The sequence below is a fragment of the Topomyia yanbarensis genome, chromosome 2 (genome assembly GCF_030247195.1).
Source record: "Topomyia yanbarensis strain Yona2022 chromosome 2, ASM3024719v1, whole genome shotgun sequence".
NCBI lineage: Eukaryota > Metazoa > Arthropoda > Insecta > Diptera > Culicidae > Topomyia > Topomyia yanbarensis.
Window position 1 is genome coordinate 273441032 of NC_080671.1, and position 22103 is coordinate 273463134.

Genomic DNA, 22103 nt, shown 5'->3' on the forward strand with positions numbered 1-22103 from the left:
AGAGATATACGCGTTTTCCCTAACTTCGCCCTGCTTTTACATGCGAGGAATTCCATGAGAAACCGACCGACCGCAAAATATGACCATCGTCGATTCGAACGAAACTTTGCAGGTGTGTTCGCTGTATGGATCTTCATGATATTCTCTGGCAATTGGAATATTTTGATACAAGAGTAATTTTTCAAAAGAGCGTAAACGTTTCTACGTGTATGAATTTCAAATTTTTTTGTTCGATTACTGTATTTTATACAGCAAAACTATCTGAGAACAAGTTACAGGGAATGAATACTTCTGTCCGAAAAAAATATACACTGAAAAAAATGTCATATTTCAAAAAAAAAAACAAAAATTTATGATAAAAATTTAAATTGCGAAAAAACCCATTTTTTTTTTAAATTTATATTTTGTTAAAACCTAAAGAGAAAAGAAACATTTTGATTGTGATTGCATGCTGGAGAAAAATCGGAAAATAAGTTTTTCTAACAATAACTTCGTACATGTTTTTAAATTTCATACTAATTGACATACAAAATTGTAATTTTATTACAGAATGTAATTCTAAGCACCATTTTAAATCGAAATGCATTTAACAAAAATCTTCTAAAATGCGATAGTTTTCGAGATATTTGAAATTTTGCTCCTTCAAAAACAATTAATTCGTGTAATTATGCTCTTTTTAAAAGTTATTCGCGTTACTCCATCAAAAAATGTCAAAAATTTTATGTTTATCATTTTAAAGACGTAAAAGCAACCTTTTTTGTGTATTTGGATCATGGAGAAGCTTTTAATAAAAAAGTTTTCCTAACAACAACTTTTGACATTTTTTTTAAATTCTTACTATTTGCAGTCAAAAATACAATTTTCTTTTTGAATATCATTCTAAACGCCATTTTAAATCGAAATGCTCTTAACAAAAATTTTCTAAAATGTAGTAGTTCTCGAGATATTTTAACTTTTGTTTTAACAACACAATTATTTTGTTTTATTACGACCTTTTCATAAGTTAGTAGCGTTTCTCCATCAACAATAATAGGTTTTTCAAAAGGCGCGTAAGCTTTCGTGCAACTTTCTCTTTGACATCAAGGCGATATTGTAAACCATTTGAAAGTTTCATGAAAGCAACCAAAATATATTTCAACCATAGGGTCTGTTGATTAAACTATATAGCTGAATCATATGTTGGTTGTTTTCATGTAACTTTAAAATGTTTCACAATATCGCCTTGATGTCAAAGAGAAAGTTGCACGAAAGTTTACGGGCCTTTAGAAAAACCTATTATTGCTGATGAAGAAACGCTACTAACTTATGAAAAGGTCGTAATAAAACAAAATAATTGTGTTGTTAAAACAAAAGTTAAAATATCTCGAGAACTACTACATTTTAGAAAATTTTTGTTAAGAGCATTTCGATTTAAAATGGCGTTTAGAATCATATTCAAAAAGAAAATTGTATTTTTGACTGCAAATAGTAAGAATTATAATAAAATGTCAAAAGTTGTTGTTAAGAAAACTTTTTTATTGAAAGCTTCTCCAGGATCCAAATACACTAAAAAAGTTGCTTTTACGTCTTTAAAACGATAAACATTAAATTTTTGACATTTTTTGATGGGGTAACGCGAAAACCTTTTAAAAAGAGCATAATTACACGAATTAATTGTTTTTGAAGGAGCAAAATTTCAAATATCTCGAAAACTATCGTATTTTGGAAGATTTTTGTTAAATGCATTTTGATTTTAAATGGTGCTTAGAATTATATTCTGTAACAAAATTACAATTTTGTATGTCAATTAGTACGAAATTTAAAAACATGTACGAAGTTATTGTTAGAAAAACTTATTTTCCGATTTTTTCTCCATCATTCAATCACAATCAAAATGTTTCTTTTCTCTTTAGGTTTTTGGTAACAAAATATAAAAAATTTAAAAGCCGACGAATGATCTCCCCTACAATTTTCCCTTTGGCCTTGCTTTAATTTGTCTGTAGCTAACGGGGAAGAGCGAGCAAGAGGCGAATTTTGAACTGCCAAAGTTCCAGCGACGGACGATCGAGAGAAATCAGCAATCGATTCGAGAATAGTAGTGATCTGTCGTTTCATCTCACACACTTCAGCATGCAGACTCATGTTATAACTATCCGTTTGTGACTCCACGTTAACACTGACGGTGACGGGACGAGCGGGGGTATAACCAGCGGCTTCCTCAAGCGCTTGCCGTTTGTCTATGAAAGCTTGGAATTTACGAGCATCGCACATGATATCAGCGCAGGGCGGGCACATCCACAGGATATGGTGGTGTTTATCGAAGATGGCTACCTCTGAAGCAGTGAGCGCGACGCACTCAGCGTGATATACATAAGTAGAGAAACCACGGCATGTAACAATATTACAACCTGGCATAAGTTTGGACGAACACTTGTTGCAAGTCATCTCTCAGTTGTATGGCTCGATGATGCTTAGATTACTTTGGTTTTGTTACCAGGAAAATAGTCAATATCCAGCAGATTATAGTCACTTTATAAAGCGAAACACAACACATTAATTGCATGAACAAATGTCTTGCAGGCAAAAATTCACGATCAAAGCTCAGCGATAAAAATACACAACAGACAACTCGGCGCACAACAACAACAGTTATAACAGGTTTAGAGAATGAAGGTTGGTCAAATCGTTGTAACGTCACGAAAGAATGTGTCGATGGTATATAACCCCTTAAGCACTTAAGGATATACATTCTGAATTTATGAATATCACGCTAGTATAATTTCCTGTTTACGAAACAACTTGAAAGCGTTTCAATAAACCATACGAAGTACAATTTGACACTATATCTGATAAATCATTCAAGCGTCTGATAGAAGTTAAATTACGTGACGTTACAACGCAAAGTGTATCCTGTTCTAACTTTAGTGCCACACATCCAATAAAAGAAATTGTAGACTTTTTAGAAAAGTATTTTTGAATACAAAGAGAATCCGGAATATAAATTTGAACAAAATTTCAGTTTTTCATTAAAATTAAAAAATAGGCATTTTTCGTGACGTTACAACGCAGAAACAACCAAAACTTCTATTAGTTCAAAAAGTATTAGTGGTCAAATCAAGAAAAAAATCTTTCTACACTCAATAACGAACAAATTCTTTTAAACAGATAAAAATTTCAATAATAGTTTTTAATGAAATAGAACTTTTCTTGGAAGTCAATAATTCAGGAGCCATTTTCCGTGAAATTTAACTTATTTTTCTATATATTTTACAACTATTTGTCGAAATGTCAATAGTTGGATTACATAACTTTTCATAGGTTTAAACACTACCGAATCGAAGAAAAATATTGTGATACCAAAATAAGACAAAAAAACCTCTTTCTGGTGTACAAGCCCGCGGAATGTGTCAATAAACACTCCCTCATCAATCTTTTTTGTGCCCATTTCATTCCCTCACAACCTTCCATCGCATGTCCTGGACTACGTTGCTGTTAGCGTGATTGCATCGGAACGTACCATATGACCAGCGTTTAGAAATGTACAGCGTAGGTGGACTTTTAAAGAAATATAATGTGAAGTTGTTCAATCGTTTACTAAAAATACCTCCTCCAGTGTTGTAGATCAAATCTTATATAAAATTTTGTTTATTTCCTGAATCTATAATTAGGTTTGATGAACGAGTTCATTTGAAAAAAATTTAGAGAATGAAGGTTGGTCAAATCGTTGTAAGACTAACAGCACCGGAGAGTGGGTAAAAGCGATTTGCTAACCGCCATCATAACACGACACCGCACCGGCGGTTCGTAAACAGGTTGGGAAATGGAAACTTATCGTTTCGGTTTATAGCGAGTGCGTATATTTGATAACTTCTTCCAACTGACGCCAACGTTGCTATTCGTAGAAAGGAAGCAAGGCAAACGAAAATGTAAAAAATAGGGTCTCGCGATGATTGAATTAAATAACACTTATTTAAAGTTTACTGAAATTAAAACAGAATTATTGAAATTAAAAGTTTATTGTTGTTTTAATGAAAATATATTTTCAAACCTTGATTCACACCAATTATTTTGTCGTTTGATGCAATGAACAGTAATTACTTTTGTTAATTCGTTTCAATAGTTTTTGACTTACTTCGAAAATTTTATCCAAACTATTGCTACGTGGATGTGGATTTGACGACCAATTTGGTAAACAGCAAACGTCAAAAATGTTCGAACGTTCGACTGTTTAATCTACCTATGATTATGACCTGTGTCAGGTCATGGTAAACGCCGGAGGATCCTTTGGCTTGGTCTAAGCACAGACAAACAGACCTAACAGACTGATTTGAGAAGTACATCGACCATATTCACAAAGAGCACAACTGAACATTAAATTACATTACGCTACCTATTGTCGCTTTAGCTCATCGCATCGTAAAAAGCGATGAATTTAACAGGCAAAGCTCTAATAGAATTTCAAATTGTTTGAGTTAAAAGTGTTCACCATATTAAACTCTGGTTAGAAATTTTGCACTACCCCGCAGGACCATTGTTGAAAAGCAAGATTCCGTATTGTCATTTGCCATACTGATAAATTGGAACCAAATTTATAATTTTAACAGTAAGTGATAATTTGATTCCATCTTTGGAATTACCGTATCGATGACAAAATGTTGGATTAAATTTATACACTGTATCAATTAAGCATAAGCATAAGAGATCGCCCGTGGTTGCTACTCCGTTATTGACCAGAACCAATTGAGATTGTAAAAAGGTTGATTGGAACAACATGCTTGGGAATAGCACGATGAGCCACATTGTACAATCTATATTGATCCCTGCATGCTGATCAATACCGACGCCGGCCACGTCCGAATGCAGATCATCTGGGGAAGGAAGGAATGTTAGTCCGATACATGTTGCTGCTAGAGACCGAGGAATCCTCTGCATCTCCACATGTATCACGGGAAGGGGATATTTGTTAGTAAGTGTGCCGGTAGCGTTATCATGTGAAAATTGCTCTGGGCAGCCGGCTGCCGAGAATTTGGGAGATTTATCATTTGTTGCATTAATGCGATTGGTTAAATATGCAAATCAAACTCCGGATAGCCGTCTATGAGGAGTATTGCTTATATTTTAATAAATCGATATCGTTCAATTTTTCATCACGCCGCGAATGTTTTGTGTATTCTGCCGTGTCTGTGTAAAGTTTTCCCGGCGATCGTTTGAATAAAATTCCGAATCTAAGTGGTAGAGTGGTATCGTAGTAAGAGGAACTGTTACTAATCTTGAATTGCAACAATAAAGTACCGGTTCTAAACAATCATTACCGCGCGCGATTTATTTATTATGCTAACTATTGGTTATACTGAGTACTAGGTAAGTGTAAAAAATGAGATAGTTGAAAGAATTACAGGTGTGAAAGATGATGATGATATTCTATATATACAGAATTTCTTTTAAGTTTAAGTAGACATAGGAGTGTCTTACTTCACCCTCCGACATGTTAAAAAGGCAAAACGGATTGCAGCTTCCTTGCAAACTACAAAACAGTTGTACGCGAAATCCCGTTCCCCACTCCTTCAAAGAACCACGAAGTTGCCAATGCACAAAATAGATGCAACGCGGCACCATGAACCGGCGCTCGCACGTTCACCGAAAATTAAGAATTTAAAAGGGCCCCAAACCACATAAAATCATCCAGTCCACTACCCCTTCAAAAATTCATTAATATATTATTATATTAATTATAAACAAGATGGTGGAAATTTTAACAAAAAAAACTTTCTCTTTGTAAAATCGTCCTTAATTGCACAAAAAACTTACAACCAAAACCTTCCAAAACAGACGAGTAAAAGACCAGACAAACCAACGAGCATTCAAACGAAAAAAGGGAACGCTTGAGCGATCCCTGAGGCATTCTTGGTACCAGCCTTGAAGGCGTTGATCGAGAAAAACGCCTATTCCAATGCGGTCAAACGAAGCACCGCACTACCTCAACAATAGGATTGTACACCAAACCACCTCAACATCACCGCCGCACACTCAATACACAGACCAATAAAACTTGCATGAGAAATGGGAGTCACCGCGCACGGACATCAACACTCAACCATACGCACGCATCTACAATTGTAAGGACAAGTGTGAACGCGCGCATATAAAATATACGGAAGACTAACGATGCCCATGTACAGTATTGAATCAGCACCAAATAGGACTGGACAGAAGCGGAGCGGAACCGGATTGGAGTTAGCTTATAGTACATTATTATCCACCCGAACAAAAAAAAAACAAGCGTACGGCAAAATACAAAAACCCCTGTTCCAGTTTCGTTGGGTGGAATGCAATGATGCTGTAATCCGAGTTCAGAGCCGAAGGTATGTGCAGTACTCTGTGTAAAACAGGCTCGTATCATAGGGACAGTAAAACACCCACAAAGCAAAACCTAACATTTTACTGGCAAATTAACCCAACACTACTGTATCCTAGGGACGTACATATTTGGATTAGCTTAGCTTAGTTGACAGCACGTGAGTCTCCCTTGACTGATCAAAACCCGCTGAAATTACACACTGAACCGATTGTATGATACCCGGGACCAGTACATCACACTCAACGTGCAACCCAAAGAGACTAAGATCACAGTATGATCAACAACGTAGACGGCCACGCCCATGCAGGCCAACCATGGGATGGGAAGGAATGTTAGTTCAACACCCGTGACTACCATGACCGAGGAATTCCCTGCATCATCCACAAGTGTCGTAGGAGAGAACTGATGCTAGTAGCTAGAGAAACATTCCGGTAGACATTGTGATCCAGCCAAGTACTCACGCGCTTTGTATTTTCATTTCAAATCAAAGCCCTCTGGTGCACAACCTCCAGTAAAAAAATGAATGCCGTTCGAAAACGCATCCTAACACTCATCTCTTCGCGAGGCGTTACATAAAAGGATAAAGTATAGATTTTGTAAAATGAACGCGCGAGACACAGACTTCGAGTTACACAAGACTACTAGAAAATGTAATTGAGACATCTATTCATCTATTTTTGCGCGAGAAAAGAAATAATGCATTTTCCGAACAGCCGGCTATCCGGAGTGAGTTATTTATGTTAACCTGTGCTTGATTTTCCGATCGGTAGACATTTACACGAGACAAGTAGTCTTATTACATGTTGTATGAAAGTAGGCTAGTTTGAAACGCCATTGATTTTTCTTATCCTGAACCCGAAAAATGAAATAAATTGGGCGCTCGCACTCGATTCTCGTGCGGTTCACTTGTCATCATTGCTAAAATCATCCCTCTACACACGCGGCCGTCCCACAATTATCCGCAACAAGTGTAGCAACGAATGGAGTTCAGGAACTGTCCCACTATCAACGAATATGCACAGAAAAAATGCGATGAACCCCGCTCCCCATTAATCCATATCAAACCCGACAACCATTATTCAGACATCACAAAAAGTTGCCCGAAACACCATCAACTCAGCCGAGCGCCGCTCCTAAAAGAACAGCTGTGATTTCTCGTCACACTAATACAATGTACTGGGGCGCGCAATAAAACTGTGTACCGAAACAAAACCCACAGCCACTCCGTCAAGAGCAGCTCAAGTAGGTCCAGCAACCCACGTGCGTAATTCGAACAACTACCTTCAAATATATCAAACGATTCTCCGATTCAGTAACCCAATAAACTTTTGACTCGTAAAGCATTTACCATTCCAGCGGATTTACATTCCCGATGATGCTTCGCTACCAGGTCACAAAATCATAAACAAACTCTAAAAGAGTCTACGTTCCTACATCAGCATTGCACTAATGCAATGTGAGAATAAAAATTGATATTACCTCAAAGTGGTGGTAAGCTATACTAGTACAAATCTGCCCACAACAAACCCGAAACAAAACCTGCACGCAACTGTCATTGCGAATACAAAAAAAACAAGAAGCCACTACACCCCGTAACCACTAAATCCCATCGACACACTCGCTCCTAAACAACGAGCAACCATTTATGTGTGCATTAAATATGCTCAGTTTGTCAAACAGTGTGCGGAGAACACTCGATTGTGTAAATGCGAACTAAACATCTCCAAAGCTCAAAAGAGCAGGAAAAAACATACCTATGCACACTGTACTGCAGCTGCGCTCGGTACCTATCAAAACAAACTGCCATGGAGAGCCACTCAAAAGAACCGGTCACCTCGAATGAACACTACAACCGGTTAAAACACGTAGGAAATATAGGGCGATAAGCCTACCGTCACCATGCCTCCACCATCACCCCACCCACCCGAAGCCGCCGGCCAGAGCAGCGTCCGCCATCCCGACTCGAGTCCCCGCTGCGCCCAAACACAAGTACCTCACCGCTCTCAAAGCGCCCGCGTTACTATCCCGGCTCCAAACAACGAAGAAAAGTAGTCGATGCCAACCCGCACGCACCCCATCGACCGCAGGCCGAGCAACCAACGACCTAGCGAGGCCCCTCCCCAACATGGTGAAAACAGGCACTTTACCCTAAAACAAAAATCCAAAAATCCTAAATACAAGATCCCATCACTAACACAAAAAGAATAAATTCAAAATAAACTTATCCGTTTGATGCTCCTCTCCATGCTCCATACAGCAGAGATCTTTGGCGTACACACACCTTCCACGTTGGCAGTGTTAATGGTTCGCTCTTTATTACTACTACCACGAAGATTCGCAATTGAGAGCCGGAACATACACAAACACTTTCACGAGGTCTGCTGAGAATTGCGCTTTTCAGCAATGTTGGAGATAATTTGATAAAAATCTAAAATAAAATAAATTTGGTTGCACTGCATATAAAATTAAAACCACACATTGTTAAACACTACACACAACTAATTTGTACATAATACACAATACATGTTTGAGACACTCACGAGAGACAGTAATCGACACGAAACAGATAACGAATAATGCACAATAAAAGTTAGTTCTAAATCAATCGTCATACGAGCAGGATCTATTTATTCTCGATCCCACAAAAGAAAATCCACAGCCACAGAACAAAAGGGTTCTATTTGGCCGAAGAATAAGTCCGCGTTCCCAGTACCGTCCGCGTTGTCCGAAGTCGATCTGTGGACAAAATTTGTTGCTACCAGCTCTACAAGGCGTAGGTCAAAAACGCTAGTGCGCGACGAGGAGTTGCGCCTACAAAATTTGGTGCCGAAACCCGGGACCACGTTGCAGAAAGTTCTCGAATGGTAGCCATTGTCGTCGTCAGCGTGGTTTCTTTGTTCCTGAGCATTGCAGTGAAATCGCCATTGGAGTGGATCGATCCAGCATCGTCTCTGCTAAAGCTTTCTCGGCACTGTAATTCGTCAGGAGTGTGGACCATCTGATACCTTTGCCATCCAAAGGGCACGACGTGATTTTTAAGGAACGACGGCAAGAACAACCCAAGTCATCGATACCAGGTGGGTGAAACCTTTTCTAATATATTAGTAAAATGAAAAGACGCTCCTCTCGGTCTGCCACTGCAAAGGCAGCACAATTGAAGACACTACTGCGGCAAAGAGCGACCATATTGGGTTCTGCCGCACGTATCAAGTTATTTAACGATGAATTCCGGCAAGGTCATATTCACCAGTTGAAGGTGAGAATTGACTCCCTCGATCGTTTGTGGGCAGCCTTTGCCCGAGTACAGGATGAAATTGAGGATATAGAGGGTGTCGTCGTAGATGATGGTACCGATGAAGATACGGAGCCCGTTGTGTCGGAATAGCGAATTCAGTTCGAAAATTTGTATTTTGAGCTGAAAGCGTCTCTTATGAGCAAACTACCAGCAGACCCACATCCCTCCAGCGCGGTGGTTACTCCTCGGCCGGTGCAACCGACGCATTCTGTGCGGTTACCAGAAATCAATATTCCAGAGTTTGCTGGCAGTCCATCGAATTGGATTCTGTTTCGGGACATTTTTCGGTCCATGATACATACAAGCAATCATCTCTCATCGGTGCAGAAAATGCATTACCGGAAGGCGGCTCTCAAGGGAGATGCCGCTCGTATCATAGCCAATATGGAGGTCAATTCGGACAATTATGTGATCGCGTGGAAATCGATTTGTGAACGATTTGACAATCCTAACCTTCTTCGTAAGCATCACTTCGCTTCACTTTTCGCAATTGCTTCAGTGAAGAAAGCATCCTCATCACTATTGTATGAACTTGTTGATGATTTTGATCATCATGTCGGTATGCTAACGAAAATGGATACACCAGCTGATTTGTGGGATACAGTGTTAGTCGAAACATTAAGCAAGCGTCTAGATCCCGCTACTTTGAGAGAATGGGAAAATAGTTGCGAGGAGAACGTACGTCCTACTTACAACCAGTTGGTAGAATTTATACGCAAAACATCTCGCGTTCTACAATCGGTTAAATTATTACAAACACCGATGCAAACCGTCGAATCTAAACCCACAAAATCCAAATCGATTTCCACTTACATAGCAATTGAGGTTACAGTCAAATGCCCGCTTTGTAAACAAGCGCATCCTCTATTCAAGTGCGATCAATTTATTGGAATGGAGGTGAAACAACGCTTTGAAATGGTAAAGAAAAATGGATTGTGTCTTAACTGCCTGAAGGGATCACACGTCGCGAAGAACTGCAGCAGTGGAAGCTGTAGAAGCTGCTCTAGAAAACATCACACTCTTTTGCATCTACCGCCACCTACCGTGGTTAACAATCGACCGTCTCCCATGGTGCTAGCTTGTTCAACGTCGACCAGTGAAGTAATTCCCTCAGTGCAATACCAAGAAACGTCGCATCCATCCGTAATCGAACGGCAATCGTTTTCTTTACCACCTCCGCGTTCGATGCCGCCACTCGTCGGGTCTAAGCCGTCCGGTTCGGAAAACACGTACTCGTATTCGGTCGTCGTTGCTCCCTCCCCGTCGCCGGTTGAGCCGTCCGTTTCGCTATCGTCCGGCAACCATCCCGCATTGGATTCTCATCCTGTGGCCTCAAGTGTTGTCCCACAAGGCAGTACCGCCAGCACACGCTGCGATGAAATCTTCCTGTCCACAGTGGCGATAAAGGTGAAGGATGTCAACAAAAATTACCACTACGCTCGCGGAGTTCTGGATAGTTGTTCGCAAGCGAACTTTATATCCGAAGCCTTAGCACGAAAGCTGGAACTAAAACGTGAACGAACCAGTACCGAAGTAAGTGGTATTGGCCAAGGAGTAGTCCATATTCGCTCGAAGGTTATGATTAAAATCTCGTCTCGTTTCGGAGGCTTAGACTACGTTCTCGAATGCCTCGTCATACCGCATATCACCGTAACGCTTCCAAGCAAGCATATCGATATTTCTGGTTGGAATATTCCCCACAACGTCCCGCTCGCAGACCCGAAATTCAACATCAGCTCTGGGGTCGACATTCTAATCGGAGGTGAATTATTCTATTCGCTATTGGAAGCACACAAGGTCAATCTCTCTACCGGCTACCCGATGCTTCAAAGGACAGCGTTTGGGTACGTTGTTGCAGGTCGTCTATCCAATACATCGCGTAGTCCTTCAATTTGTGTAATCAGCAGTACTTCCTGCCTTGATAGTAAGTTACAACGCTTTTGGGAAGTAGAAAATTTCGACGGCTATAAGGCGATGACTCCGTTGGAAGAAGCATGTGAAGAGCACTTCCGAAGAAATGTGACCAGGACAGAGGATGGTCGTTACATGGTTCAACTTCCGGTACGGGAGGAAATGCTTGCAATGTTGGGCGATTCGTTTGCGGTGGCACAACGTAGATTCTGGGCAATTGAGCGGAAATTTGAATTAAACAGCCAATTTAAGAACGCGTATGTGAAGTTTATGGAAGAGTATGCAACACTAGGCCACATGGAGTTGAGCCCGCGTGTCGAAAATCCCCAGTTTGTCCTACCACACCATGCCATCTTTCGCCCTGATAGTTCCACCACAAAAACGCGCGTCGTCTTTGACGCAACCTGTAGAGGCAGTTCCCAGTTGTCGTTAAACGATATATTACTCGTTGGACCGATCGTTCAGCCGCCTCTGCTCGCTATCGTCCTCAACTGGAGGATTCCTCGTTTCGTGTTCAAGGCAGATGCAGAGAAAATGTTTCGCCAAGTCTGGATCCACCCATTGGACCGAAAGTTTCTACAAGTACTATGGCGATCTAGCTCGGTGCAACAAGTCCAGCGATACCAACTTACCACAGTGACATACGGGACTTCTTGTGCACCCTTCCTTGCAACTCGAGTGCTAAACCAACTGGCGAAAGACGAAGGGCACAGATTTCCGCTTGGCGCCAAGATTGTTCTGGAAGGCTTTTATATGGACGACGCGTTATCTGGAGAAAACGATTTATTAACAGCAATCGAAGCGTGCAAGCAGCTAGCAGATCTTCTGAAGCTGGCTGGCTTCAATTTAAGAAAATGGAGCGCGAACGATCCACGGATTCTGGCACACTTGCCAGACGATATGCAGGAGTTATCACCGGAAGCTGAAATAGACGGTTCTGGAGCAGTGAAGACGCTAGGGCTTTTGTGGTCTCACGGGACTGATCAATTTGGCTTCAAAATCCCCTCTCTTCCTCAGCTGAACAAGGTCACAAAGAGGGTGGTGGCCTCCGAATTAGCGCAGTTATTCGACCCGCTGGGACTAGTCGGGTCGGTGGTGATGAGTGCGAAGATCATTATTCAAAAGCTTTGGGCTATTCAAATTCCGTGGGATGAAGAACTTCCTGAAAATCTACGTGATTGGTGGCTTCGTTTTCGGAGCGAAATTCCGGAATTAGCGAGACTGAAGATACCACGACGAGTTCTAGCAAGCACTGACGAAGGTTACGCATTGCACTGCTTCTGCGACGCCTCGGACAACGGCTACGGCGCGTGCGTTTACGTTGTCTCTTCGGATGGAGCAGGGTCCAACATCAGCGAGCTAATCATTGCCAAAAGTCGAGTAGCTCCGTTACGTGGACTCACAACGCCTAAATTGGAGCTATGCGCTGCTGTATTGGGCTGTCAGCTGATGTCGCAGGTGCGAAGCATAAAGTTTGCCGGAAAGGCAACGTTCTGGTCGTACTCCAGCATAGTCCTACATTGGATCCGATCACCGCCAAACGTATGGAAGGTGTTCGTATCAAACAGAATAGCAGAAATCCAAAAACTCTCCCATGGTGATTGTTGGCGCCATGTTCCGACCAAGTTAAACCCAGCCGACCGCATATCCCGCGGTGTTTTGCCAGCAGAAATATTGAAGGATCCTCTTTGGTGGCATGGCCCGGAGTACCTCGTGCAATCCGTCAGAGATTGGCCGGATGACATCATCTCGCTTACTCGTGACCAGCAGGAAATCCGTAATGAAGAAGCTCGTAAAGTAATCACTTTCACGACGGCACAAGTTGATCCCTCGATTATCGACCGATATTCAGACCTGGGTAAGCTACTGCGAGTAGTTAGTTACTGTTTTCGGTTTTGTAATAACGCTCGACGTCCGAAAGCAGATCGCATTGAGGGCCCTCTACAGCCCCCTGAGGTGGATCATTCGCTAAAATCACTTATTCGTTTAGTACAAGGAACGGAGTTTCCTGAAGAAATCCGTCATTTATCCACTAATAAACAACGGTGTTTAACGAGCAAGGATAAAAAACTACAATCATCATTCAAGACCCTCAATCCGTTCTTGGATGAAATCGGTCTGTTACGGCTCGGAAGTCGCTTAGTCAAGCTGTCGGCATCATTTGACACAAGGACACCCATCTTGCTTCCAGCCAAACATCATTTGTCATGGTTGATTGCACGTTCGCTCCACCTCAGAACTCTGCATGGAGGACCTACTCTATTACTTGCAACTATACGACAGAGATTCTGGCCATTACGCGGACGGGACCTAGTTCGCAAGGTTGTTCGCCAATGTGTGACTTGTTTCCGCTGCACCCCGAAACCAACGGAACAATTCATGGCACCTCTACCATCGGTGCGAATAACGCCTGCACGAGTGTTTTCTAATAGTATGGACTACTGTGGGCCGTTCGGTGTTCGTCCGTTAATTGGGAGAGGAGCAAACGTTAAGATTTACGTCGCCGTGTTCGTCTGTATGGTGGTGAAGGCGGTACACCTCGAAGTCGTGACCGATCTGACGTCCGTCGCGTGCATCAATGCGGTGAAACGGTTCATCGCACGTCGCGGTCGCGTTGTAAACTTGTTCTGCGACAATGCAACCGCCTTTGTCGGTACGGATCGCGAACTAAAGCAGCTGCGCCAGCAATATCTTTAACAATTCTCCACTGAAAGGTGGAACGGCTACTGCCTGGAAAATGGGATAACATTTCGCTTCATCCCTCCTCGCTCTCCCCATCACGGTGGCTTGTGGGAAGCAGGAGTAAAATCCTTCAAGTTCCACCTTCGCAGAATTCTTGGAAGCCGATCTTTTACTCTAGAAGAATTGACCACAACCGTGGCTCAGATCGAAAGCATACTAAATTCTCGTCCTCTCTCACCATTGTCTAGCCATCCACAAGATCTAGGAAGTTTAACTCCCGGCCACTTCCTGGTGGGAGAGCCACTCTATTCCATTCCAGAGCCCGACTATACTGAGCATCCCGTTGGTCGGCTCACTCGTTACCAAGAGATGAAACGTAGTATCCAGGACTTCTGGAAGCGCTGGACAAGGGAATACGTCAGCGAACTCCATCAACGCTCCAAGTGGCAACGTGTACGCGAAGAGATGAAGGTGGGATCGCTCGTCCTACTAAAACAAGATGGTCTTCCTCCCTGGGAGTGGAATCTGGGCCGCATCGTTACGGTCTGGTCTGGATCTGACGGTCACGTTCGAGTCGTTGAAGTCCGTACAGCCAGGGGGTTGTATAAACGCGCAGTGACTGAAGTTTACCTGCTCCCCAGTGAGGTGCCGATCATGAAGGAAGAAGGCGAAATAGCTGGTCCGTCAAGCAGCGAAAAGGAGCCGCCGTCGGGCAAGAATGATAGTTGAAACAACCGTTTCAACGGCGGCCGGCGTTGTTGGAGATAATTTGATAAAAATCTAAAATAAAATAAATTTGGTTGCACTGCATATAAAATTAAAACCACACATTGTTAAACACTACACACAACTAATTTGTACATGATACACAATACATGTTTGAGACACTCACGAGAGACAGTAATCGACACGAAACAGATAACGAATAATGCACAATAAAAGTTAGTTCTAAATCAATCGTCATACGAGCAGGATCTATTTATTCTCGATCCCACAAAAGAAAATCCACAGCCACAGAACAAAAGGGTTCTATTTGGCCGAAGAATAAGTCCGCGTTCCTAGTACCGTCCGCGTTGTCCGAAGTCGATCTGTGGACAAAATTTGTTGCTACCAGCTCTACAAGGCGTAGGTCAAAAACGCTAGTGCGCGACGAGGAGTTGCGCCTACAAGCAAACTTAACTATAATTTAATCGATACGATCCTAACTGACGTAACTAATAGCACAACACGAGCTCAGTTAAATGCACTATTCATTCTTATACACTGTATCAATTTGCCACAAATTCGTGTGTACCAATTTGCCCAAGGGTACGCACTTAATGTTTATTTCTTGAAGTAGATGTAGTTGTAGTTGTAGTTAGTATTCCATCTCCAGTGATACAACCTATTCTAATTGGAAATGGTTGTGTTATTGGCGCCAGAATACTACAAGTTAAGCTCAGCCGGAACGTTGGCTGGTTCTAATTCGCATTCTGGCTTCAGTGACACATTCTAGTTAGAAATGGTTTTATCAATGGAGCCGGAATATGGACTAAAACCAGCCCGAATTCCGGCTCATTTCCGATTGAACTTTACTGGGTATACACAAGCTCCGTATACCGATAACTGGAAGTCAGTTGGCCGACAGTAGCGCCGGCTAGCGGCTAGTTGCTGCTTGCTGATGTCCGGAGAAACTATTGTTGGCTCAGCGCAGTTCACAGCTGTCACGAAAGAGATGACAATACTCCTTTTGTTCACGAGCACTAGATGTGTTTGGTGAATATTGGTTTGGAACTCAACGTGAATTTTGATAATTGTCTTTTAAGCAAAAAGCTCGGATCTACATTGGGAACGTGCCATTTGAGCCAACTACTACTGATTCCTGATTCTAGTTCTAAGTTAGACGAGATGTGATGACTATATTAACGTGCTCCGTGTATCAACCTCGGAAAACAACGCAGTTTACTTCAGCAAGTTAATATCATTATTGAAGCCACGCATAAAATGCTACCCATTCATTATTTTTGTTTTACTGTACACTATTCTGCCCAAGTTGTACAGTAATGTTTCCATTTCGAGTGGGTACAGTCCATCTTACCAAGTATTCCTGAATAAGCCGAAAACGAAAGTCCTCGAAACCGATCGTTCATAAAAACTGGTTCCGCAATACAATCGTTGAATGTCCGAAAGGCTTCTTCCACCGCAAGTCTGTTCGTAATATCTAGGATGAGATCTTCTTCATTGCACTCCTGATTAGGAACCGTCGTAGCATATGCTTCAGACAATAACTGCCGGTCAAACATTAGTTCATAGAATTCTATGAATTCTCATAATTATTATTACATAGAAAATTTCAACATATTTGAACAAAAAATGTCTTATTGAATTCAATTATACAATGTTTATTGCTTCAATCGGCAAAATTAATGGTACGAGCATTTTTTGCATTGAAACAATAATTAACTTTTAATCTCAATAAACATTTCCAGTTTGAATAATTTTGCAATCATTTCAATAAAACAATTTTTGGGAAAAAGAACGATATTTGTTACTGAAATGATTTTATTGAATTCAATAAATAAATGTATTTTCTTTCTAGCTATATTTTTTCACTGAACTAAATCCATATAATTAAAAAAAATTAAAAAAATTATAAATATCACGCTAGTATAATTTCCTGTTTACGAAACGACTTAAAAGCGTTTCAATAAACCATACGATGTGAAATTTGACACTATATCTGATAAATCATTCAAGTGTCTGATAAAAGTTAGTTTACGTGACGTTTCAATGCAAAGTGTATCCTGTTCTAACTTTAGTTCCGAACATCCAATAAAAAAATTGTAGGCTTTATAGAAAAGTATATTTGAATAGAAAGACAATATATATATATATATATATATATATATATATATATATATATATATATATATATATATATATATATATATATATATATATATATATATATATATATATATATATATATATATATATATATATATATATATATATATATATATATATATATATATATATATATATATATATATACTTTGTATTTCAAATCTTTTAGATCCATTGGAAAGGTGAGAAACATTTTTATTGAATAATGTCCTCATATCTTTCAGATAATTAGTTTTAATTACCTTTTAGTTGTAAAGTAGTTAAAAGGCCAACCATGGGATGGGAAGGAATGTTAGTTCAACACCCGTGACTACCATGACCGAGGAATTCCCTGCATCATCCACAAGTGTCGCAGGAGAGAACTGATGCTAGTAGCTAGAGAAACATTCCGGTAGACATTGTGATCCAGCCAAGTACTCACGCGCTTTGTATTTTCATTTCAAATCAAAGCCCTCTGGTGAACAACCTCCAGTAAAAAAATGAATGCCGTTCGAATACGCATCCTAACACTCATCTCTTCGCGAGGCGTTACATAAAAGGATAAAGTATAGATTTTGTAAAATAAACGCGCGAGACACAGACTTCGAGTTACACAAGACTACTAGAAAATGTAATTGAGACATCTATTCATCTATTTTTGCGCGAGAAAAGAAATAAACCGGTGCGAAAACGGGTGTGTAAATATATTATTATCGTTTAGCGTAATCAAAATACATACGCATTTGCTTACGCACCGGAGCTGATAGTCTAACATCACGAAAGAATGTGTCGATGGTAAATAACCCCTTAAGCACTTACATTCTGAATTTATAAATATCACGCTAGTATAATTTCCTGTTTACGAAACGACTTAAAAGCGTTTCAATAAACCATACGATGTGAAATTTGACACTATATCTGATAAATCATTCAAGTGTCTGATAAAAGTTAAATTACGTGACGTTACAATGCAAAGTGTATCCTGTTCTAACTTTAGTTCCGAACATCCAATAAAAAAATTTATAGAAAAGTATTTTTGAATAGAAAGACAATATATATATATACATATATATATATATATATATATATATATATATATATATATATATATATATATATATATATATATATATATATATATATATATATATATATATATATATATATATATATATATATATATATATATATATATATATATATATATATATATATATATATATATATATATTTGAACAAAATTTCAGTTTTTAAATAAAATTAAAAAATAGGCATTTTTCGTGACGTGACGTGACGCAGAAACAACCAAAACTTCTATTAGTTCAAAAAGTATTAGTGGTCAAATCAAGAAAAAAATATTTCTAGTCTTATTATTCTACACTCAATAACGAACAAATTCCTTTAAACAGATATATATTTCAATAATAGCTTCATGAAATAGAACTTTTCTTAGAAGTCAATAATTCAGAAGCCATTTTCCGTAAAATTCAAGTTACTTTTCTATATATTTTTCAACTATTTGTCAAAATGTCAATAGTTGGATTACATAACTTTTCAATGGTTTAAACACTACCGAATCGAGGAAAAAATATTATGATACCAAAATAAGATAAAACAAACCCTCCTTCTGGTGTACAAGCCCGCGGAATGTGTCTAATAATTACATAACCTAAGGCGATTTAAGGTTGCACAGAGAATGCGTAAAATTCGCAAACGAAAAAAGCAGTTTTTTTCCACACCGTGTGTCAAATCTTCATAAAAATCAATCAGCAGTACAGTAACAACATTCTACATACGCTGATTGATTTTTATGAAGATCTGACATACGGTGTGGAAAAAAACTGCTTTTTTCGTTTGCGAATTTTACGCATTCTCTGTGCAACCTTAAAGCTACACTTTTGTGAAATCCCACCAGAAAATAAAATTACGTGTTTGCCCAACGAGCTTTCTATCCCGTCGTTGTAGTGAATTATGCCCTCTTGTGGTGAAGTTTACCCCCGCACAAGTGCGTTTTGCAATTTTTCAAAGTGTAATTTAAAATGATTTTGAAACATTGCATATTTTACTTGATTTTGAACATTTTGCAAAGCGTTATGATTGCGATTACAGGGGAAAATGTTGGTTTGTATTTGTATTTGCAAAGCTAACAAGAACGTTGCCAGTCTGGATGCAACCAGACGGGGACAGAATCGTTAACCAAACATTACTTCTGCAAGCGGTGAGTACGACAAATGTAGACAATAGTACAGTCCTATCACCATCCCATCCCGAAGCTAAACTTACGTCCAATCCCTTTATAATTATAATCAAACCCTACAGCTGTTTCTTGGTTGTGACCCGAGGACAGTGATAAAAGCCTCTAAAGAAGGAAGAGGCACCCGATACGTACTCCCCACATCCGCGAGAACGATTTACACAAAGCTATTGGGTTTAAAAAATCTTGTTGACGGCACTCCAGTTGAAGTAATCCCACATCCTACACTTAACGTTTGCCAAGGAGTAGTCTACAATGTTGACACCGTTGACCTGAACCAGGAAGATCTCAAAACAATCTCTCCTCCCAAGGCGTGGTCAATGTTCGCCGAATCACAAAAAAATCGGTAATGAAACCCGGAACACTCCCCTCGCAGTTCTCACATTCAAAGGTCAATTACTCCCCTCTCATGTCTACTACGGCCTTATTCGTCTCCCAGTCCGCAGATATTATCAGTCGCCCTTTCTATGTTATGACTGTGCTAAGTACGGGCACTCGAGAAAGAACTGCTCAGAAACTCCCATTTGTGCCACGTATTCTCAGATCCATGAACGACCCGGGGTTCAGTCATGCGAGAACCCTAAATACTGCCGTAACTGTGAGGGGGATCACGGACCCACAGATCGAAACTGTATATATAAAAGAAGAAGTAATCATAAAGTTGTAAACCGACAATAATCTTATTTTTGGCGAAGCAAGGGCTGAATTGAAAAGAAACAAGCAACCAACAACCTATGCCAACCAAACAAGCTGCCAAGACAACGAGAAGGACCAACTAATAAAAGAACTGCGAGAAGAACTAAATAAGGCACGTAAAATTAACAACGAAACAAAAGCTTTGCGCCAAGAAGTAGCAACACTCCGCCGACAAATGGCTTCCAATCAACCCTCAAATACAAGCCATATCGGACGAGTTGAAAAGATATACAGAAAACTTGTCGGGGAACCTTCCATCTCCAAAATCGACAGCAAGCATAGCGCGAGCGAAAACGTGGTAAACTCTCAGACCAACTGGACCAAAAAGAATCAACCCTCTACATCGGCAGCCAGCATTGAAAATGTTGAAGAAGAAGAAGCGAGCCGCTTACTGCGAAAACAAACCCCAGTCTCCTTTGCAACACCAACCGGGACGACCACCAGGGGTCGTTCCAAGAAACCAAAATTAGGACACCACGGCAACGCTGTCACAACTGAGTTTAACCCACAAAACCTAACTAAAAGCACTAGTGACGGTGGATCAAACCAAGATATCGCTGACGGAAATCGGATCTTACCATATCGAACTAAACTTCAAGGGACGGCAAACAATGCAAGCTAACGACCAAAAACTCTCACCACCTATCACCAACACAATATCTCTAATAGCTGCTTATCCTACTGTTCCAAACTCTCCATCCCCTCAGGCATCGAAAGTGCCGAATTTCGATGATCTCGATGTTGTTGGGGCACCTGTACACAACCCATGCACCACTCCCCAAACCAAATCCCTACTTTTCCATGTACTGTTTCTCACCTCTAGCTGCGCAGAAAACACAGCATTCACGACAATAAATCAACCGCAAAACAGGCATAAGTGTCAAATATATGCAGCCATATCAGAAAGCCTACCACCTTACGATACATGCTGGCTACAATCAGTCGCGACTATGGCAGAAGGCCAACCGCACAATTCCTTGTGGGCCAGCCGTGGCCCCGTCAGTGCGGACGATACACCCCACCGGAACTGACGAACAACCCGCGGCGCCCCAGAAGCATTGTGTTGCTAACGGAGACGCACAAAAGCGGTAACGCCTGTTCCTACTCGGTCATCTGGCAGGTCTACGTGGGAAGCCGGACGGAAAAGGGCAGAAAGGCATATCCCCGGAAGGATTTCGTTGTACTTCATCCCAGATTAAAAACTAAAATTATCTACGAAACCACTCTAAAGGAAGACCAATCCTATTATATAACACAACTTCGACCTACCGCTATTGCAAAAGGTCGACAGTACAACATTGAATGCTGGTCACGATCAGTTGCGACTATGGTAGTTTGCGAATTGCACCATCTCCAACAGGGCAGCCGTGGCCCCGTCAGTGCGGAGGCCATAAACCCACCGGAACTGACGGACAACCCGCGGCACCCTGGAACTATTGTGTTGCTACTGGAGACGCACAAAGGCAGTAACGCCTGTTCCTCCTCGATAATTTTGACGGACCACGTGGGAATCCGGACGGAAAAGGGCACAAAAGCCTATCTCCGGAAGGATCTACCTGATTTTTTTCCAATTATATAACCCGCAGTGGTGCTTGGAACGCCAACAAGACGATACTCTGGACTAAATCACAATTCTAAATCAAATGGCTTCAAACAACAATAATACTTTATCGAGAGAACTAAGCCCTATACCCGGCTGCTCCTGGCATCCAATGAGATTTCGCGAACCCAGTTCAAACTGTTCTACAAACACTACTCCGGCACCGATAGCACCAAAACCCTCCATTCGTAACACGGACCCTATACCAGCCTTTACTCCAACAAACTCATCAGATATAGGTACTGCGGGTGGGTTTTCTGCCAGTTCCTCAAGACGTGTTTCTCCAAACAGCCAATGTCTTTCGATTCAATGGAACATCAATGGAATCTGCAATCAACTGGGCGATCTACAACTGCTTATCAACCGACTAGATCCCATATGTTTGGCTCTACAGGAGACACATATCCGGAATGATCTTGATCCTAGCGATTGACTCGATGGACAGTTTATCTGGCATGCCAAG

The 22103-nt window shown here is 40.7% G+C and overlaps 2 protein-coding genes across 2 annotated transcripts in view; one reads left to right on the plus strand and one right to left on the minus strand.

Annotated features, from left to right (window-relative positions):
* Positions 1–22103, minus strand: part of LOC131683153 (uncharacterized) — a 529082-nt gene that overhangs the window by 282098 nt on the left and 224881 nt on the right. The gene's annotated exons all lie outside the window — the stretch shown is intronic.
* On the plus strand, positions 9963–14240 carry LOC131680345 (uncharacterized). The gene has a single exon (XM_058961064.1). The coding sequence runs from the start codon at positions 9963–9965 to the stop codon at positions 14238–14240; it is 4278 nt and encodes a 1425-aa protein (XP_058817047.1).